Raw genomic sequence first — 19562 nt, 5'->3', positions numbered from 1 at the left:
TTAGTTCTTTGATACAAAGACTCAAATATATTATATATGTTTGTTTCCTTTTATTTTCTTTTATCTTTCATAGTTGTAGCTCTTTTACTGGTGTCTCTTGTTCCAAGTAATCACTTTCGTCAAGCTTATCGCTCAGCAAGGAGTATGTTAACACCACAGAAAGAAATTCCTGTAAGTATCAGTTACATATGCATGCATAAAAGCTGTAGTAACTAATTTCTTATTCTTATTCTCAAGAAACTGATTATGTACAATACCTCTTTTCAAAAAACCAGAAAGAAAAATAAAAATGATGTGGGGAAAAAATATTAAAATTAGTAAATAAGAATTATACATGAACAGGTGTATATGATTTCAAATATATATATATATTACCTCAGTGTGTGCCCTGTACACACAAAATATGTTTTATTTTATGTGTAAACATCTATAGTGTCACTAGAATAAAATCTTTTAAATTTTTGAATGGTTTGGTCGAAACTTACTCTACTTAGAAGGTTGATGTTGATCAAAATCTTGAGAAGCAGATTTTATTATATTAAAGTCTGCATTTTTATTCTTACATAATATTACTACCCACTTTCTTGCATAATAGTCTGCTTTTATTCTTGCATAATATTACTACCCGCTGCTTGTTCTGCCAAATCAACGTTAGTGATAGAGTGTATCATTTAGGAAGTGATATCATTTCCATATCTTAGTATGAACTTACTCTACCGAATCAACATTAGTGACTGAGTTTGCATCATTTAAATCTAACAGCCACCTAATAGGAAGTGACGTCAATTGCATCATTTCTGTAAAAAATTTTTAACAATCAATTGTGTCATTTTTGTTACTGCAAGAAAATTTCATTACCAATCGATTTTATTCTAGTGCCTCCATAGATGTTTTCACATCAATCAGAAATAATGTAAATTTAGATTGGCAGCAGTGTGCAAAAAAAAGAGGAAAAAAAAAATAATAAATAATAATAATAGCTTCTGATAATGATTTTATTTTCCAAAGATGCATCACTTTACTTTAACACAAGGACACCATTTCCTCATTCATTCCTATTCTCAAGTCCCACCTTGGTGAGAAGTTACCTCAAGAAAACAACAAATATATAGAATAGAATAGAATCTTTAATCTATCATGGTTGGCTAATTCTCGCACTGAACTGCCCACTGCACAAAGTGGACTTGCTCTTTTCATTTTCTAATTGCATTATACTCTGGGGAAACCTTATAAGTCATGTTTTAAATCCATTTAAAAGATAATTGCTTGAATGTAATTTTACAATTGTAGTATTAAGTTATAGTGCTGCAGTTTTAATTTAATTTTTAACCAGTGCTTTCTGGTTAAAAAATTAACCATACTACTGACCTAGGACTAGAATAGACATATATGTCATATATCTCACTGACATATATGTCAGTGAGAATGTCTTGGCTCAAGGTACTAGTTATGACTTTATTACTGTTACTGTGTGGCATTTGTGCAGAGTTGATATCAATTGGACATAATACTGTCATTGGAAATGTCTTTGCATATTAGATAAGGAAAACATGTTAGAATAAGGATGAAGCAATTCAGCATTCAGATGGATGAAATTGAGTGCTTGAGTAAGAGAGTTAATGTCCTCAAGATTTAAATCAGGGAATCATCAAGTACTCAGCTGCCACTCAGTATTAGAGCCAATCCTCATGCATCTAACTGCACAGCAGGATCACCAAGAACAGAAAGTGCTCTTCCCACAGGAGGTGATTATATTTTGATGACTCTATTGTTAAGGAAACAGGGAATATATTAAACAATAAGGATAGGTAGAACAGGGCCAGGATGTGTCTCTCAGAGGTCAGCATCACTGTTAATAGAACAGTTATCTTTTAAGAGAACAAGTTTATATTATATTTGTGAGGTGGCATGAGTTAAAGTGAATTTTGAGAAAGACATGAATTAGGACTGACTCTAAAGTATCTGGAATTTTTCCCAGGCAAGAAGAGATAGGATAGAATTCAAGATTTGTCTTGTCAAGTCAAGCATGGATTGTACAATACTTATTGTATGGAATTTTTTTCAGCATAGCCAGCACTTGTTAACAGAAGACACTTTTTATAAAGACAAGATACACTGAATATTTGCTGATGCTGTTGAAGTAGTGCTAAGTGATTTTGAAAACTGCTGGTTTGGAATTGCATTGCTTCTATTAGGACATGTAGTAACCTGAAATGTGTGTGTGCACATGGGTGGGCTTCTATTAGAACATGCTGTTGTTATTTGGTTTTTAGGAGCATTAGCAACTAAGGCCATATTGCTCCGGGATATGCAGTGGTCATTCCCTGACCTTTCTGTATTTGATGGTGACAGGCTCGAACCCCGGTCTAATCAAGAAGCGTGTGCTACGCATTGCTGCCCCTTCCCACCTGGCTACGGAGGCGCCTTAGGACATGCAGTAACCTGAAGTGTGCGTGTGTGTGCGCGCACTATTAAAGCATTTATAAATATTGCCAGTTTAACATCCTCTTGGATTTCTAATCCAACTAAATGGTAAATAGCTGCATGCCCAAAAGCTGTAGCTCTCCAGCTAAAAGAATAAATTACCAGTGAAATATACTCTTACTTCTCCCATATTCCCTGAATATTGGAGAAGTAAGAGTATGAAAATCAAAATCAAACCTCAAATGCACAGAACCTGTACCATGTTTACAGCCAACTGTAAGTGCAGGATGTAAAATCACCTAATTCACTACATGCATACTGCATTCAGCAGGTTTGATAACTTTTTAGATTATGAGCCCTGATTATGATGTGGTTTGTTGGTCTGGTTTTTTTTCTTTTCCTTTTCTGATGATTCAGTCTTGTTGATGCACAAGTTTTTTGTCTGAAAGAACCATATGGCCATTGGTAAAATTGAATTTTGAGACTACTTTGCACACATTGACCTCGGGCTTATTATATATAACAAGTAATGTATAGCAGAAACTGAAAAAATGGGAGGACTGAACATCTTGTGATGTACGAGGAAGGAGGTAATGAGGAAGTTAGAAAGAGAATGGGGATGAATTGAAAATGAAATCTTCTACAAAATCCAAGAGGAAAGGACAAAGATTGATCGATCCTGAAGAACAACCATTAATAACAATGTGAGAAGGATTTTTCCCCTGCTTTCTCTTTTTACCAATACGAATGTATTTCACCACATACTGGTTTAACCATCTTGATGACAAAAAAAAAGAAGAAAAAAAAAGCAAAATGTTGAATTTTTGTATCTTGAATTAAACCACTTGCCTAATCTTTACCTGTCTTTATTGATTTCTCTGTATTCAGAACTTTTCCTTAGTTTATAATAATAAATATGGATTTCTTTGCAGATGAGTGCAGAAGCTCTGTTGGTTATGCATCAGGTGAGTATTCAGAAGCTAACACCTTTATTTAGTTCAGATTCTTCCAATTTTTGTTATGCTGTGTGTAAGAAAGTCCTGCATGATTTTAAAAATTGTTGTTTTTTAACTAGCATTATTCTTGCAAAAATATGACCAGAAGTATTTCTACACAGGGAGGACTGAACATCTTGTGATGTACAAGTAAGGAGGTAATGAGGAAGTTAGAAAGAGAATGGGGGTGAATTGAAAATGAAATTAATTCATAATTTTTTTAATTCGTAAACTTATATATAACAAGGCCACCGTTGGCCTGCCTCACAGTCTCTTTAAGTGAATGAAATAGAACTTCTTGAATTATGTGAAGTCTTTTTTCCCAAATTCTTCACTTATAGGTATTAACATCTCCTCTCAAGTGGAAATTAACATCTGTCCATAATACACAACTATCTGTTTTTGTATTTCCATTCATGCAAGAACTTCAGGAAAATATAATTTGAATTACCAGATTTCCATCGAGATGCTGCTGATCATAGTAGATATTATATGATGATTGAAGAACTCTGTGAGGTCAGGTTTTGGATGCATAGTAATTTCTTGCTTGCTCCGACAAAGTGAAAAGAATTTAATTAGTAAGTGAGAGAGTAAACACAGTAACACGTAAAAAACTGCTGACACAAGGCACAGATGTTTAATAGATAACATATATTAAATTTAGAAAATACAGAACAAATATAGAAGCTTTTGGCTACTGTATGTAGCCTTTTTCATATAATCTTCTATGGATAATGATATATATAATTTTTAACAGCTATTTGGACTAAAGCATATGAGACATGGCACCACGACATGTAGCACCATATTCTAGTTTACTTGTGACGACTAGTACTAGTACATGCTAAACCAATAAATTCCAGGACAGTTTAAAATAAAATAATTAAGGTTTATTTAATTAATAACTAAGAAGATAATTAAGATTTATTAAAGAAGTAAAGATTCTTTAATGCAATAAAAAATTCATAATAAATTGAACTATAGTAAATAAAAGTAAACACTATTTGCATTGGATGTCTTCATTTGTGGTGATGGCCATATGGGAAGACAAAAGTATGGTATAGCATAAGCTAATGCATAAAATAGTACAATTAGTGCCTCATCCAGCCAATATATATGTATTATTTTTTTTTTATTTAAACATGAACAGTAGATACATTTTATAACTATTTACATTTTATGTGCAAATGAAAAAAAAAAAAAAAAAAAAAAAAAAATATATATATATATAAAAAAAAAAACATTTCTACATTTAATAATTTTCAAATAGATATTTACAGTATACCCAATATAAAATAAAATATAAGTACAAATTCAGTAGCTTTCGGAACACGTGTCCCTTTATCAACTGACAAATTTGAATACATTACAAGCAAAGTGTGGCACGTTACTCATGCGTCATTGTTGTAGCACGGACGTGTGCTGCCTTACACCAGTGATCATCCATCAATAAAACGGTTGTCTCTAGGATGGGATGTATACGCATGCCTTTCTGGCGATTTAATGCCTTAGGGTTGTTTATTATGTTTAGTGACTCTAGCCATAGGCGGTGGCGAAAGTGTCGCGCGTGGTCCACTATCTCAAAGTCGCGCTTGGGGTCAAGATCGTGGTTGGTAGCCCAAAAATGTTCTGCAAGCGCGGACTGGTCAGTTTCGGCAAGCCGGATTGCTCTGTCGTGTTCCGTGAGGCGATCCTGGAGACGTCTCGATGTCTCACCTACGTAGCAACTGTTACAGGCCCTACAGGTGATACGGTACACTACATTGCTGCTTAAGACAGGTGTGACAGGGGTCTTCACACTGGAGACAAGTGAACGTAGGTTCCTACCTGGTAATTGCACACATTTGATGTTGTAACTTCTCAGGATCTTCGAGATATGTCCTGACACTCCTGGATAGTACAGAATGTAGGCGGATGATATGCCGACTTGCTTCGGAGGTCTTGGGTTGGAAGTAAGTTCTTGTGCCTGTAACAAGCATCTGTTTAGTACATGGGATGGATAACCGCATCTGGTTAGGTCCGCCTTCACACGGGAGATCTCGTTACGTCTAATTGTGTCGGTGCTGGAATGGCTCCAGGCCCTGGAGAACAGGGTGCGGGCAGTGCTATTGAGATGGCTTGGAGCGTGGCCGGACCCGTAGTTGGTGAATTGACCGCACCACATGGGTTTGTGGTATACTGAGGTCTCTAGATGTGGGCCTACGCGATGCACTAGCACGTCCAGAAACGGGAGCGAACCGTCCACCTCTGATTCTACGGTAAACTTGATGAAATTGGATAGAGAGTTGAGGTATTCTAGTAGTACTGTTTCAGAACCACGTGGTATTAGGGTAAAAATATCGTCGACGTATCTACACCACGTTGTAATAGGTGTAGGTGGGTTCTGGTGTATCTGCTCCTCCAGATCTTCTATTTCTACATTTGAATTTCGGGAATTAAGACAGTTTCTTGGCATTGAATCAGTCTCATATTAAATGTCACACATTGAAAGTGATGGATTCTTCAGTGATGCTGAAGTGGTCATCGCCGCTGTTAAGGTCATTTAGAGTTTCAGGTCTTTTATGGTGGAATTCGAGCAGCAGTCTGCTCTGCAACTTCCTCCATATGCTGCACTTGAGATGTTGCGCCAGTGTGTCGACAGGAGGCATGTCATCACTGCTTCTCGTGTGCTTCAAGTAGAAGCTGTAAATGATAGCCTTGGCACCAACGAATAAGATGTTGCAAGTGGTTTGTGCTGTCTGCTCAGAATGGAGCAGGTACCAGTAGTCCTCTGGAGTGTGGGCATGGTTGCAGGCAAGCTTTGCTGCATCCAAAGTGTATTTGACTAGTTCCTTGTTCACAGGGCATGCCAGGTATGTGTGTTCCAGGGTACCTGGAGTGGGGCAGTAGTTTGAGGTACATAACCCGAAGATTTGTAGCTTGACTGCCATAGGAAGGGTGTTGTGCCACAGTGTCCACTGGATGTCAGTGTCCGATTTAGAGCATTTTGTCTTGTACGGGAGGTTCCACTAAAAGTTAGATGGTGGCTTGTGGAGAAGGCTACAGGGACAGCTTGGTAGGTGGATGATGGGAAAATTATGGCTGTATGGCGAGATGTGATTAGTTGATAGAATTTTTTGGGGGTAGAGGAGACAGGTACAATGTCTTCTGATGATGAAGGTTGGTAAACCTTCATTGAATGTGAGGATCCGGTCACATTCCCAATCCCTTTAGCTGTAGTGATGTCTAGAAGAGTTTGTACAATCACTGATTTTAATCATCTGTGTTGGTTCTTTGCATTTATGGTTTTAATGGGCAAGTCTTCTGATCCTTTCCATTCAAGGCTTGATGTCAGAAGGTAGTCTATGATTCTTATTCATGGCCAGTTCCAAGTAGGAAAGAAGAGAATATCATCAGTTGCAGGGTCTATTATTCTTTTATTATAGAGGAGCGGTTCTGAAAGTATTGCGGGAGGGGATGTTCCCTCAAAAGTGTGGTGAAGGTTTAGCTTTTTCCAGCAGTGCAGTGCATCTTTATAGAAGGGTGGTAGTTTGAGTGGTGCCATATTCATTCTCAATATTGTTGAAAGAGATAGTTCTCTAGTGGCTGTTGCTAGTGGTTTATCCGTAGTGTCGGAATTTGGGTATTTCGTTTGCAGTGCCTTAAGAAGAAAGGTGATCTGGAATTCTGTGATTTCCTCATCAAAAGAGGCCAACCCCTGTGAGTGAGCAGCTGGCTGAGTTCGGAACAAGACGTCCAGTTGGTTTTTGTTCCAAAGGAAGCTTCAGACAGATACCTGGATTTGGTGGAGGAAGTCAACAGGCGGAGTGAGAACTTTGAAGGTGTGCCAGAGAACACTTGCTGCCATCTGATTGATCACAAGCACTCTCTCTCTCTCTCTCTCTCTCTCAGTGAAGATGTGGCACACATGCTTCTCCATTTCCTGAGTACTCTGTTGAAATTATTCAGCAATTCGGGCCAGTTCTTCTGGGAGAAAGGGAGAGTATTGCTGAGGTACACACTTAGGTATTTCTGCCCCTCGCTGGACCATGTGCATTGGATGGGGGAGTCGGTTCTGGTTTTCTAGTTGCCAGCCCACAGGCCGCTGGTCTTACAGTGGTTGAATTTTGTGCATAGAAATTATGAGCCTTTTGAATGTCTTCAAATTTGCTCCATGGCATATTGCAGTTGTTACGTCATCTGCATATGCTGATTAGGTTATCTTTAGGGTTCCATAGGGTAATTGCCATAGGTAGCAGCATTCATTGGAATTATAGACTGGTGGCAATTATATTAAGGAATGGTTCTATGGCAATTGTGTAGAGTTGCCCAGAGAGTGGGCAGCCTTGTTTTATCCCTCTGAAACACGAAAAGTGGCGGGTGAGCTGGTGTTCAGTTGCAGGAAGAATTTGGCTTTCTTGTATAGCAGATGGATTGTTCCGATGATGTAGGGTCCATATCCGAAAGCTTTCAAGGTTTGAAAAACTCAGCTGTGTTCAATGCTGTCGAGAGCCTTTTCCTGGTGAAGGCTAATTAGTGCTAGGAATTCTCTTTGGCTGTTTGCAGTGGAGAGGAGGTTGCGGATCAGATGTAGATTGTCGTGAATCAATCTTCCAGGTACTGAGTATGTTTGTTGGTGATCGATAATATCAGGGAGAGTGGATTTTAATCTATTGGCGATGACTTTGGAAATAATTTTACACTCTGTATTCATTGAGGAAATTGGGCACCAGTTTTGTAGGTTGGTGCGATCCCCTTTCTTGGGGATTTATGTTTTGTCGCCCCCCAACACTGCTGGATGAGATTTAATATAAACAAACTTTAAACTAATGTAAAGACGCAAGTTCTAAAAAAGACATTTGCTCAGATAAAATGGCACAAAACTAGATTATACTGTAGCAAAAGACTCTATGAACTGGCATAACGATTGCAACTGACCATTTCCCCTGGAGAGCGAGTGAGTAAGCAACTTAGAAAAACTGTTTTTATTCTTTTGTTAATTTAACATCTGATCCTTCATAATGATGTTTTCAGAGTACACTTAAGTTTTGGATGGGAGGTATGGCACCATCTGCCATACAGTCCCGATCTTTCACCATAAACTGGCTTTGTTTACACAAAAGTAAATTCTAACAAGTCAGTGCCATCCTTCGGGAAGCAGGTGGCCAGAAGCAATAATAAGGGCAATAATCGGACAACTGTGCCAAGATTTGTATTAAAATACCAAACAACAATATTTATTACTCACGTGGTGAAAACGAACTTTGTAATACATATTAACCGAATTTTGTAATAAATTAATATATTTACATTGAAAAACCTATCCTTTCACAGGGGAATGATATGTGCTTCATATAAACAAGTACTTTGTATAAACTGAGTTTGTATTAACAAGATTTTACTGTAATAATATCCATTCTTGTGAAAACAGCCTTTCCAATGCAGAATTGATTGACAAACCTTTCATCATGTACTTCCTCCTATCATGTCCAGGCAGAATTGCAAGCATTTTCAAATTTTATCCTAATTCGCAACTTTTGCTCAACATTGACCTGACAATATTGACCTATTATGTAAATCTTGGGATCTCATATTGATTGTTAATATCATTAACATGTATAGCAAAATCACCTCTTTTGTCCTTAAAAAATAATAGATGCCCTACAGTGTAGCTTTAGCTACACTGTAAAGCTTTAGCCCCGTAAATCTACCCTGATACTGTTCCATCTACCCTTTTTACACAATATAAGTATAGGATGTCAAAATTATTCTTTGTGATGAACTTCAAATTATCAGATTGGTCAGGCACAGTCTCCCTTTAACAAATCTATGATTACCGTATGACTGTTCCTGTCATGATAACCTTGCTTTACTTCTTGACCTCATTATTTTCTCAGCATGTAGGTCTCTTTGTTGCTTCTTTTGATACAAACAGCATTCAAAAAATAAGTTACACCTGCCACCGTCTCTTGGTATAATTGCGCAACGAATGTGGCACCTGCATGGAATGGAGTTCATATCGTGCACCCCCTGGTAGTTGAGTTTCGTTGATGTAGCCGTAACAGTTGTGTAGGAGCAAGCATTCATAATGGCACGTCAGCTAAAATGTTACTCCAAGTTTGAGGTTCGCAGAACAGTGCGATTTTTATGTGCGAAACGTCTGAATTGTTCCGAGATTCATCATGAAATAACTGCGGTGTATGGGGAAAATGCAATGCTGCATCCAGCCATAGTGAAATGGTGCCAGCAGTTTGAAAGTGGTCGCACAGAATTGACGGATGCTGATCGAAAAGGTAGGCCATCAACGTCGACCCCTGCAGACAACATGATGCAGGTTGATGATATGATTCGCAATAATCGAAAATTGACAGTCGCAGAAATGGCAAAGGAGTTGGATATTTCAATAGGCAGTGTTCATTCCATCATCCATGAACATCTTGATTATCGTAAATTGTGTGCACAATGGGTTCCTCTTTCACTGACAGACAAAAACAAAGGTCAACGTTTTTTGTCTTCTCTAGACTTCCTTCAATGCTATTCTGTGGAAGGCCATGACTTCTTACACTGCATCATCACTGGCAATGAAACATGGGTGCACCATTTCACTCCAGAAACGAAGAGAGTGTCTATGGAATGGAGACACACAGCATCACCTGTGCGGAAGAAATTCAGAGTTGCACCATCAGCAGGAAAGGTCATGGCCACTGTGTGTGTGTTTCGACTGTGAAAGAGTTGTTTACATGGAATTTATGGCAAAAGGCACAACAATTAATGCTGACTACTGCCAAACATTACGGTCTTTGCGAAGGTCTTGTTCTCCTAGATGTTCTTTCAGGATAGCGGCACGCCATACAATGCATGCACAACACGACACTTGCTCCAAAGTTTTGGATGGGAGGTATGGCACCATCTGCCATACAGTCCCGATCTTTCACCTTGTGACTATCACATCTACGGCAAGCTGAAAGAACATCCAGGGGAACAACGATTTGCAAACGATGAGCAGGTGCAAACAGCAGTTTGATAGTGGCCGAATGACCTAGGAGTGGATTTCTATCATTAGGGAATCGAACGTTTAGTCACACGTTCCAAGAAGTGTTTACACCAACTCGGTGTTATGTGGAAAAGTGGTGCAGGTTATGTGCTTTCTATTGCATAATGTTACATACCTCAATAAATGTCTCTTGGGCTACAATGGTCAAGTGTAACTTATTTTTTGAATTACCCTCATATAACTGAATTGATTCCATCAATACAAAGCATTGTTATTTGCAGACAATCCTAACTGCAATTCTTTCATTTCGGAGACATACTTGCAGACATACCCTGGTCCTGTTCTAGTTTATATTCTAGTTATTTCAGTTTGCGATAGCTTTTCTCAGGCAAGGAGACTTTGCCTCACTGCTGTTCTGAAGTTTTCACTTTAAGTTTTCTTCAATTCACTCTAGTTTTTCGATTTCGGAAACCCATAGTGAAATCTAGTATTTAACTATTTTTTTTTTTTTTTTTTTCTATGTTAGACAGACTTTATTTTAAGATTTGTCAGCTGCATTTCTCTTCTGGTCGGTGTCTACTAGAATATTTATGGAACTGTAGACTGTATAAATACTTGAATGAAAATAGGGGAGATGACATTGGTTACTCTATTTAATTTTTTTATTTTTTTACTGGTGCTACATGAGCTTGTTTCCTTGCATCATTTAGCCAATAATAATTATATGAAAAGGTTACTATATTTGTTGTTCAAGACCGTTGAGATGAACAAATTCTTTTATACCATATGCTATTACAAATTTGTAATACTTGGGATGGTGCAAATATTGCTGCGTATGCCTTAAGGCACAGGAGAGTTAATTTAACTCTCTTAAAACAAAATACAATTCAGCAATGAAATTAATGAACACCTATCATAAATACCAGCAGTCATCTCCAGTAGTGTGAATGCATGACTCCCCTGCCCAAAGGGAAGCACCCTCATACCAGCCACAGAGGAATATACCAGCACTCATTAAAAGAATTAAAAAATTAAAGTAATATAAAGCAAAGAAGAATGAAATCAAGTGAAGAACCCTCAAGGACATATTTTCTGCTGTATGTCCCAAATGATTGTATTCATTTGGTGGCTTATGTTAATCAAACATGTTCGGCAAATGTACTTGTACAATCTTACTATAGAAAACAAAATTACAAACTAAACTGAACTCAACACAGGAACATAAAATGTCTGCCATGGCCATCATCCTCTATAGTTTGTGTTTGTTAATAGCAGTCAAATAGTGAAATTCAAACTCTTGAGGGCAGATAGTCCCTGAAGTAGCTGCCTTTGTAAGTTCCTTGCCTTTACTTGATTTCATCTTTTTTTCTTTCTTTTATGTTAATTTCAGTTCTGCTCTCTTAGTGTCAGTTCTGTGTGGCTGATATGAGGATGTATATTCTTTGATAATGCATCATGAGCTGTGGACCTGCACTACTGGAGTTGGTTATGGGTATTTTTGATTACTTTTTATTAATTTCTTTGCTAAATTTGATTTTAAGTAGTTTGTAACATAAGTAATAGTATTTGTACCTTCAACTTCCCAAGTTGACTAATTTTCATTATCACATGGTATAATAGTATTCATTTCCCAAAGTCCTAAAAATATAACCATGTTTTTTTTTTTTTTTTTTAGTGCTTAATATTGTTTTTTATTTTCTATTTTGTAGATATATGATTTACTCTTGAGATTGCTGAAGCGTGCCAAACTTTATGTGGGTAAGTTTTATTGTTTTCGTGTGATGTATGATTGATTCATTAATAAATAAGTCTATTTCAGTGAAGACTGTGTTGAATCGAGAACTCTCAGACATGGCTCCTAATGCACAGATTTAAAAGATTATTAGATATATATTTGATAGTTGTAAAAAGTAGATAAAAAAACAATTGAATGGCATTTTACCTCTTTTTTTTTTTTTTTTTTTTTTTTTTTTTAATGGCAGATGGTACATAAGCTTTAATTCCTTGCTGTCCTTTTACTACTATTTCTGATGTGTACTAGTACAAAGTTAACTTACATCCATGTTTTTTTTTGTTTTTTTTTTTATTTGATTATGTAAATGTTTATTGTGAATTTTTACATTTGATATGAAATCTGATTTATGAGCAGCTTGTATCTATTCAGATTTATCACCTGATAAATCTGAATAGATTCACACTCTATTCAGATTTATCAGGTGATAAATCTGAATAGTGTGTGCCAATTCAATAATATGTATACAAATTCTAAAAGATATTGTGGTTCATAGCCCTTGTGAGTTTAAGACAGTCATGCTCACAGTGTTGAAAGAAGCTTGTGCATTGTCAGAATGTGATTTTAAACTCTGGAACATTTAATCAAACATGCTGTAAAAGAATGCACTAGGATAGTGTGACCCATTTCTAATTTTTTTCTCTTTCTAAATGTGTTTTTTTTTTAAATGAAATCCCCAAACAAAAAAATATTAGAACCACTGGTAATTAGTATCATGTGTGGGTTGAAGATTCTTCTTAACCTTCAACCCAAACATGGTTGACATTACACTTAAATTTCTGTAGATTGTAATTTTCAGGAAATACGTGTAAAGGGAAGTTATTTTACAAAACGGAACTTGAAGGAATAAATGGGGTAAAAGAAAAGTTGATTCTGTGAATTTGAAGGTAGACAGTTAAAGGATGCTGACTGGTTGCATCATGTGTTAGGAGTGGAGGGGGGGGGGGTAAAAGCCAGTTAGTTAGTTAGTTAGTTAATTATTTTTGATTTTTAGGAGCATTAGCAACTAAGGCCATATTGCTCCGGGAATATGTGGTGGTCATTCCCTGACCTCTTCCGCATCCTCCGTATTTGGTGGTGACGGGCTCGAACCCCGGTCTAATCAAGAAGCACGTGCTATGCACTGCTGCTCCTTCCCACCTGGCTACGGAGGCGCTGTAAAAGCCAGTTCAGAAGAACAGTTTTCATGGAAGTATAGAGAAGGCATGCAGCAGAAACAGAATGTCTGTATGACAGAGTGGAGACACTTTGTAGGAGAATAGTCATTAACTAACCTAACCTCTTTTGAGTGGAGTCTTGAAGCCTGAGAGGGACTATTGGGGCAATGCCCAAAATAAGGAAACAATATTCAGTTGTAGAACAGATTTGAGATTTATACAGAGTGAGTAGCTGTTCAAAAGAAAAGTAACACTGAGAGTGAAAGAGAAGCAATATTTGTAATGTGATTATGCTGAGAGAAATTAGAAGTTAGGGTAATCCCTTATAGAGATATATGATCTTATCTAGAAATATGAGTGTCATCAAAGCATAGGTGCAGAAGAATCCTTTTACGAGATATAAAAACCTGACTGAAATTATCTTTGCTCCATTGGAGAATTACCTGGATATCAGCATTTGAGGAATTGGTAGTGGGTATTCAAGAAGTTGAAGCTGTTTGTGCATGGCAAGGCTTCTCAAATTGGAAGGTATAATGCAGTGTTCTATCATCAGCGAAACTGTGGTTAGGATTCCTTTTGAATGGAAGAAGGTCATTTCTAATTTCTAATTGTTTTCTCTATGGATTGTTTTCTCCAGCATTAGTTGGAGAAGTTAGAAGATAGAGACCCATTTACCATTGCCTACAGTGAGAGATCAGAGAGAAAACTGGATACCCGATTGCCGACTATTGCAGGAAGATGAAAAAATTACTTTTATCAAAAGTTATTTTTCCTTCTCCCTTTATGTCAAAAGCCTTTGAGATGTCAAGAGCAACTGCTTGAGTTTCACCAACCTTTTTTATTGAATTTGTCCATAGATGGGTAACATAAGGTAGTATATCGCCCTTGGACCAACACTGATGAAATCCATATCGGCAGTCATCGATCTGGTAGAAGATTTCTAGATAGTTTAGGAATTGGCAGTTAATGAATTTCTCCATTACTTTAGAAAGAGTCGAAGTAAGTGCAATGGGACAATATTTGGATGGAGAGATTTGTCACCCTTTTTAGGAACTTGCTGAATATCAGAAAATTTCCAAGCAGAAGGAAAAACATCAGTAGAATAAGAAAGTTTATCAAGTTATACAGAACACAATTAAGCTCACACAGGAGCACAGGTTTTGAGAACAAGTGGGGAAATACCAACATGCCTGATGCTTTCTTGGCATCAAGGTTATTCAAATTTCTTCTGACATCCTTTTGATGGATGACCACAGTAAGCATTGAGTGGAGTGTACTGAGAATAATAGGAGGTGTTTACCAAAATCGTCAATACAAAAGTTAGAAGAAAAGTAGGATGCAAGATAGCTTTATGCCAGCTGAAGATAAAGCAGACCATCTTTATCTTTAGCATTGATGGAAATAGAACCATCAGGTTTTTAATAAAGGTGGGAGTACAGATGGAAAAAATTGCCTCCAGTAGTTTGGTAAGAGACCAGAATGCCCAAATATTGTTTGAACAAGAAGCAGTTTCTAATTTTATCCCATTCAAAATCTAGTTTAGACTGATTAATAACTGCTTTAAAATTGTTGCAAGTTTTGGTGTAGGCAGAAAATGAAACTGGAGATTTGGAAAATTGTTGTGATTTGCAACATTATCTTGAACAGCCCTAGCATTTTCATTATATATTTGCATTAGTGGATTTACTAATGAACCTACAAGGTATTTTTAATTAAACAGCTTCACTTTGCAAGCCAGTAGATAGAAAACAGTAGATGCCACAGAGAATTTGGAATGGATAATATCCTGACCATGAAGAAATGAAAATCATAAAAAAAAAGGATTTAAAAAAATGACACCATGTGAAATTGATGTTGGCCTCTGCTCTACTTTGTAGAGCAGAGGCCAACAGCAATTAAAATTTGAAGCTGAGCTCTGCTCTACAAACTAGAGCAGAGCTAAGCTTCAAATTTTAATTAATTTATACAGGTATACTCAAATCAGTACATTTGCCACATGGTATGAAAATTACACCACCTAGCTAAAGATAAATGCAGAGAACAGCATTGATGCTTTTCTCTGCTGTATGACAAGTTTATTGAATATTGCAATTTCTATGCTAGTCCGTTCATAATCACAGTTGGTACAGTATATACTACTTGTTGAGCAAATTATTCATTGTTATGAATAATTTGCCCAACTGAATACAATGTAGAAGACAGCCAGCTAGCGTCAACATATAAAAACATTAACAGGTACAAAATGCTAAGAGAACAATACATTTTGGCCAGAATGAGGACATTATATAACAGGTTACAATGACAATGTATCACATTGTTGTTATGTGAAATGTAAACATTATCAACATGCATGAAGAAATTTTTGATAAAGGTTATTTTTCCATCTTCTGTAGAAGGGTACACCATGTCTGGAAATTGTTGCAAAAATTTGAATGCACATTATTCAGCTGATTACTATTTATTTTATTATTATTAAATTTGTTATTGTAATTCCATTTTGTTTGATGCTCTATTATTATTATTTAAAAAACTTTCTCCTTTATGGGGATTTTTTCCACCTAATGATGAAACAAGTGCATGGAGTGGTTGGTTGTTTCTGGTTATTACTGTTGGTCGAGAGCATCTCCTACTATCCTACAGGTATCCACAATTGGGGCTTTCTGGAGTTCCATGTGTTCTCTGTGAGGCCTATTGCTGCTGAGTTCTTATGAAGGCTCTTCGGCACCATGCCAGTGATTGACACTAATTGGGATGGTTATTACTTGTTCCATATGCTACATTTCTTTGACTTCCTGTCTTAGGTCTGTATATTTGGTCCTTGAGGTTGTTTTCCTGTCTTAGGTTTGTATATTTGGTCCTTGAGGTTGTCACAGACATTCTCTCAGATATGCCAAACAAGCTGTACCTTGCTACCTGGGAGTCTAAAACACTGATGGAACTGATATTTGGGTGACATTCAAGTCAAATGGACCCAATTTCGGCGAAGTCCGGACGGTCTGTGACAGCCAAATCCTCTGCTTGCACCTTCACGATGGTGGGACTGTTGGTAATCCTGGGTATAATCTCTATACACAAGCATACTGTGGGTGACCACCCAGGTGTGAACCAATGTAAGCAGGGGTTGAGGTGTGGCACCCAAACCACAGAGAGGAATGCTGCCCCTCTGTGTTACCAGGCACTACTAGGTGGTAGATGACTCATCAACTGGTGCAGTACCACCACTTTGATTATTGGAGGCTTGAAGTGTGGAACCCATGTTTAGTCCCCAGAGCTAAGTTCCAGTCAACCCTTCACCATCTCTTTCATCATGCAGTATGACTGATAACTTTTGAGGTTATGATGAACATCATAGCGAGATCCAATCTTTCTTACATTTTGAGGGTACAGGTCTAAAACGGTGTTCACAGACCTATTGGTAACTCTTTAGGAGGCTTCTGGATCAGATAGTTACTGAAGGGAGTCTCAGTAGTGTGTATGCAGGGGGCATTGTCGAGGCCACATTATGTCAAGGATCTGGGTTTATTCTTACCATGTGTATGCCATATCCAAAAATTTCATTACTTCATACAGCATGTCTACCCTCCCACTTTTTCTTACAATTGAATACACTATGAATTTTTATTATTATTTTATTATTAGCTATATGGTGCAAGGAAGCCTGAGGCTTATACTACACCAGCCAAAAAAAAATTCCTGAGTTACTGAGAGAGAGAGAGAGAGAGAGAGAGAGAGAGAGAGAGAGAGAGAGAGAGAGAGAGAAAGGAATCACTAAGAAAGAGAAGAATTGTCAAACTAATAGACTAAGCTTATCTGTGAAAAGATCTAAATCTTCCAAACACTTCCTAGTTCATTTCACAAATATACGTGGTCTCAATTCTAATCTCAACGATGTCCATTTCCACTTGCAGTCTGCCAAACCCCATGTACCTTTTCGGACAGAATCTCAGTTATCGGTTGATTAAACTACTGCTCATCTCAGTTGCCCAAATAATTTGCTGTATGATTCCTTTTGCCTCAAATGTGGTACTTGTGCATATGTCTGTTCCGATATTCTGTGTCAGAGATTTGGTAATTTGGAATCTCCTCTTTTCGATTTTCTCTGGCTTAAAATCTCTCTACCTCATTGTGTCAAATTCATCTGTTGTCTCTATTGCTCTCCCAATTCCACTAATCACTTGGAGTTCTTTGACTTCCTCTTTTTGCAACTTGACTTTCTCTCTCGACTCGACCCAGCTGGTTGAGATGCTGAGGTTTTGCAATTGCTAATGACCTTGCACAGATTGTTCATTTACCTACAAGAATACCGGACAATACTAACCATACAGCCAACACGCCTGATCTTTTTCTCACAAACAACCCTTCTAAGTACAGGGTCGAATTGAGTGGTCCTTTAGGCACCTCAGATTGTCTCTTCTCCAATGGGGCCTTTATCTCATGGCTATTCCCAACCTCGTATTTTGCGGCATTACAAGAATACAAAATAGGTTGACCTACGAGATTTCTTTTCTTCTTTTCCTTGGTCGGATTACTGTTTCAAAACTTCTGATATCAACGTTTGCTCAGATCATGTCAGTGAAATTATTCTTGTAGGAATAGAATCCTTCATTCCACACTCCACTTTAAAATCTCATCCATTATCTAAAGCTTGGTTTTCCAATAAATGTGCTAAGTCTCTTCAAGAGAAGAACGTTGCATATCATAATTGGCCTGTTTCCAATTCTTCATTTTATGCCTACACCAAAGCTTGCAACAATTGTAAAGCAATTATTAATCAGTCCAAACTAGATTTTGAAAAGGCTAAGAGTAGAAAACTTGCTTCTTGCCCTAATGGTAGCCAAACATTCTGGTCTTTTGCCAAAGCTATTGGCCGCAAATTTTGCCCATCTCTGCTCCCTCCTCTGTCAAAACCAGATGGTTCTGTTGTCATTTCGGCCAAGGATAAAGCTGACCTGCTAGCATTCCATTTTTCTTCCATCTCATATATTAATAATCTTGGTAAAACACCTTCCACCATTCCCAACACTCTCCATTCAATGCCTCCTGTGGCCTTCCATCAAAAGAATGTCAGAAGGATTTTGATGAATCTCGATGGTAAGAAGGCTCCAGTTCCTGATGGTATTTCTCCCCTTGTTCTCAAAACCTGTGCTCCTGAACTTACTCCTGTACTTTGGCACCTTTTTTCACTTTCTTATTCCAAAGGTGTTTTTCCTTCTCCTTGGAAATTTGCTCATATCCAGCCAGTTCCTAAAAAGGATGACAAATCCCTCCCATCCAATTATTGTCCCATTTCAATTACTTCTACTCTTTCTAAAGTAATGTAGAAATCACTTAACTGCCAACTCTTAAACTACCTAGAAACCTTCTGTCTGATCAACAATCACCAGTATGGATTCTGTCAGTGTTGATCCACACTGGTGATATTCTGGCTTATGTTACCCATTTATGGAGAAATTCAATGGAAAAGTTCGGTAAAACACAAGCAGTTGCTCTTGATATCTCAAAGGCTTTCGATCATGTTTGGCATAAAGGTCTTCTAAACAAGCTTCCATCTTATGGTTTGCCAACTGTTTTTTGTAATTAGTTATCCAGTTTTCTCTTGGATCGCTCACTGAGGGTGATGGTAGATGGCTCTCTGTCTTCTAACTTCTCCACTAATGCTGGTGTCCCCCAAGGTTCAGTTCTTTCCTCCACTCTTTTCCTCTTGTATATTAATGACCTTCCATTGACTGGAAATCCTATCCATAGTTTTGCCAATGATAACACACTGCATTCCACTTTTCATTTTGAGAAACCTTGCCCTGCTCAATCAGCTTCAACTTCTCGAATATCTGTTACTACCAATTCTATAAATGCCAATCTCCAGGTAATTCTCCAGTGGGACAAAGACAGCTTAGTTGATTTCAATCCTTCTAAAACTCAGTCTTGTCTTATATCTCACGAAAAGGATTCTTTTGCTCCTATGCATATCTTTGGTGACACTCTGATATATCTCTCAAAATGATATACAGTAAACCCCCACTGTTCGCGGGGGTTACGTTCCTGAGAAATGCCTCGAATACTGAGTTATGGCTCCCATAGTAATAAAGATGTTCCGTTCCAAAGTATGAAATATATAAGAAAAACTAGTCTAAAATTTTGACTATGTGTGTATTATATATACCTTCATAATATGACTATGTACATAGACGGTACATAGTGAAATGCAAGCATAAGGCATTGAA

The 19562-nt window shown here is 37.4% G+C and overlaps 1 protein-coding gene across 1 annotated transcript in view; it reads left to right on the top strand.

Annotated features, from left to right (window-relative positions):
* Nucleotides 1-19562, top strand: part of puf (ubiquitinyl hydrolase 1 puf) — a 1022896-nt gene that overhangs the window by 732886 nt on the left and 270448 nt on the right. The window contains exons 62-64 of the mRNA XM_090376705.1: nucleotides 74-171; nucleotides 3357-3389; nucleotides 12102-12150. Of these exons, the coding sequence (XP_090232831.1) occupies nucleotides 74-171; nucleotides 3357-3389; nucleotides 12102-12150 (180 nt within the window). The remainder of the gene's footprint in view (nucleotides 1-73; nucleotides 172-3356; nucleotides 3390-12101; nucleotides 12151-19562) is intronic.

The sequence above is a fragment of the Mastigoproctus giganteus genome, chromosome 6, assembly GCF_048544385.1.
Source record: "Mastigoproctus giganteus isolate SK-2022 chromosome 6, ASM4854438v1, whole genome shotgun sequence".
Taxonomy (NCBI): domain Eukaryota; kingdom Metazoa; phylum Arthropoda; class Arachnida; order Uropygi; family Thelyphonidae; genus Mastigoproctus; species Mastigoproctus giganteus.
The sequence above is the reverse complement of the archived record's forward strand: the minus strand, read 5'-3'. Positions and strand labels throughout refer to the sequence as shown.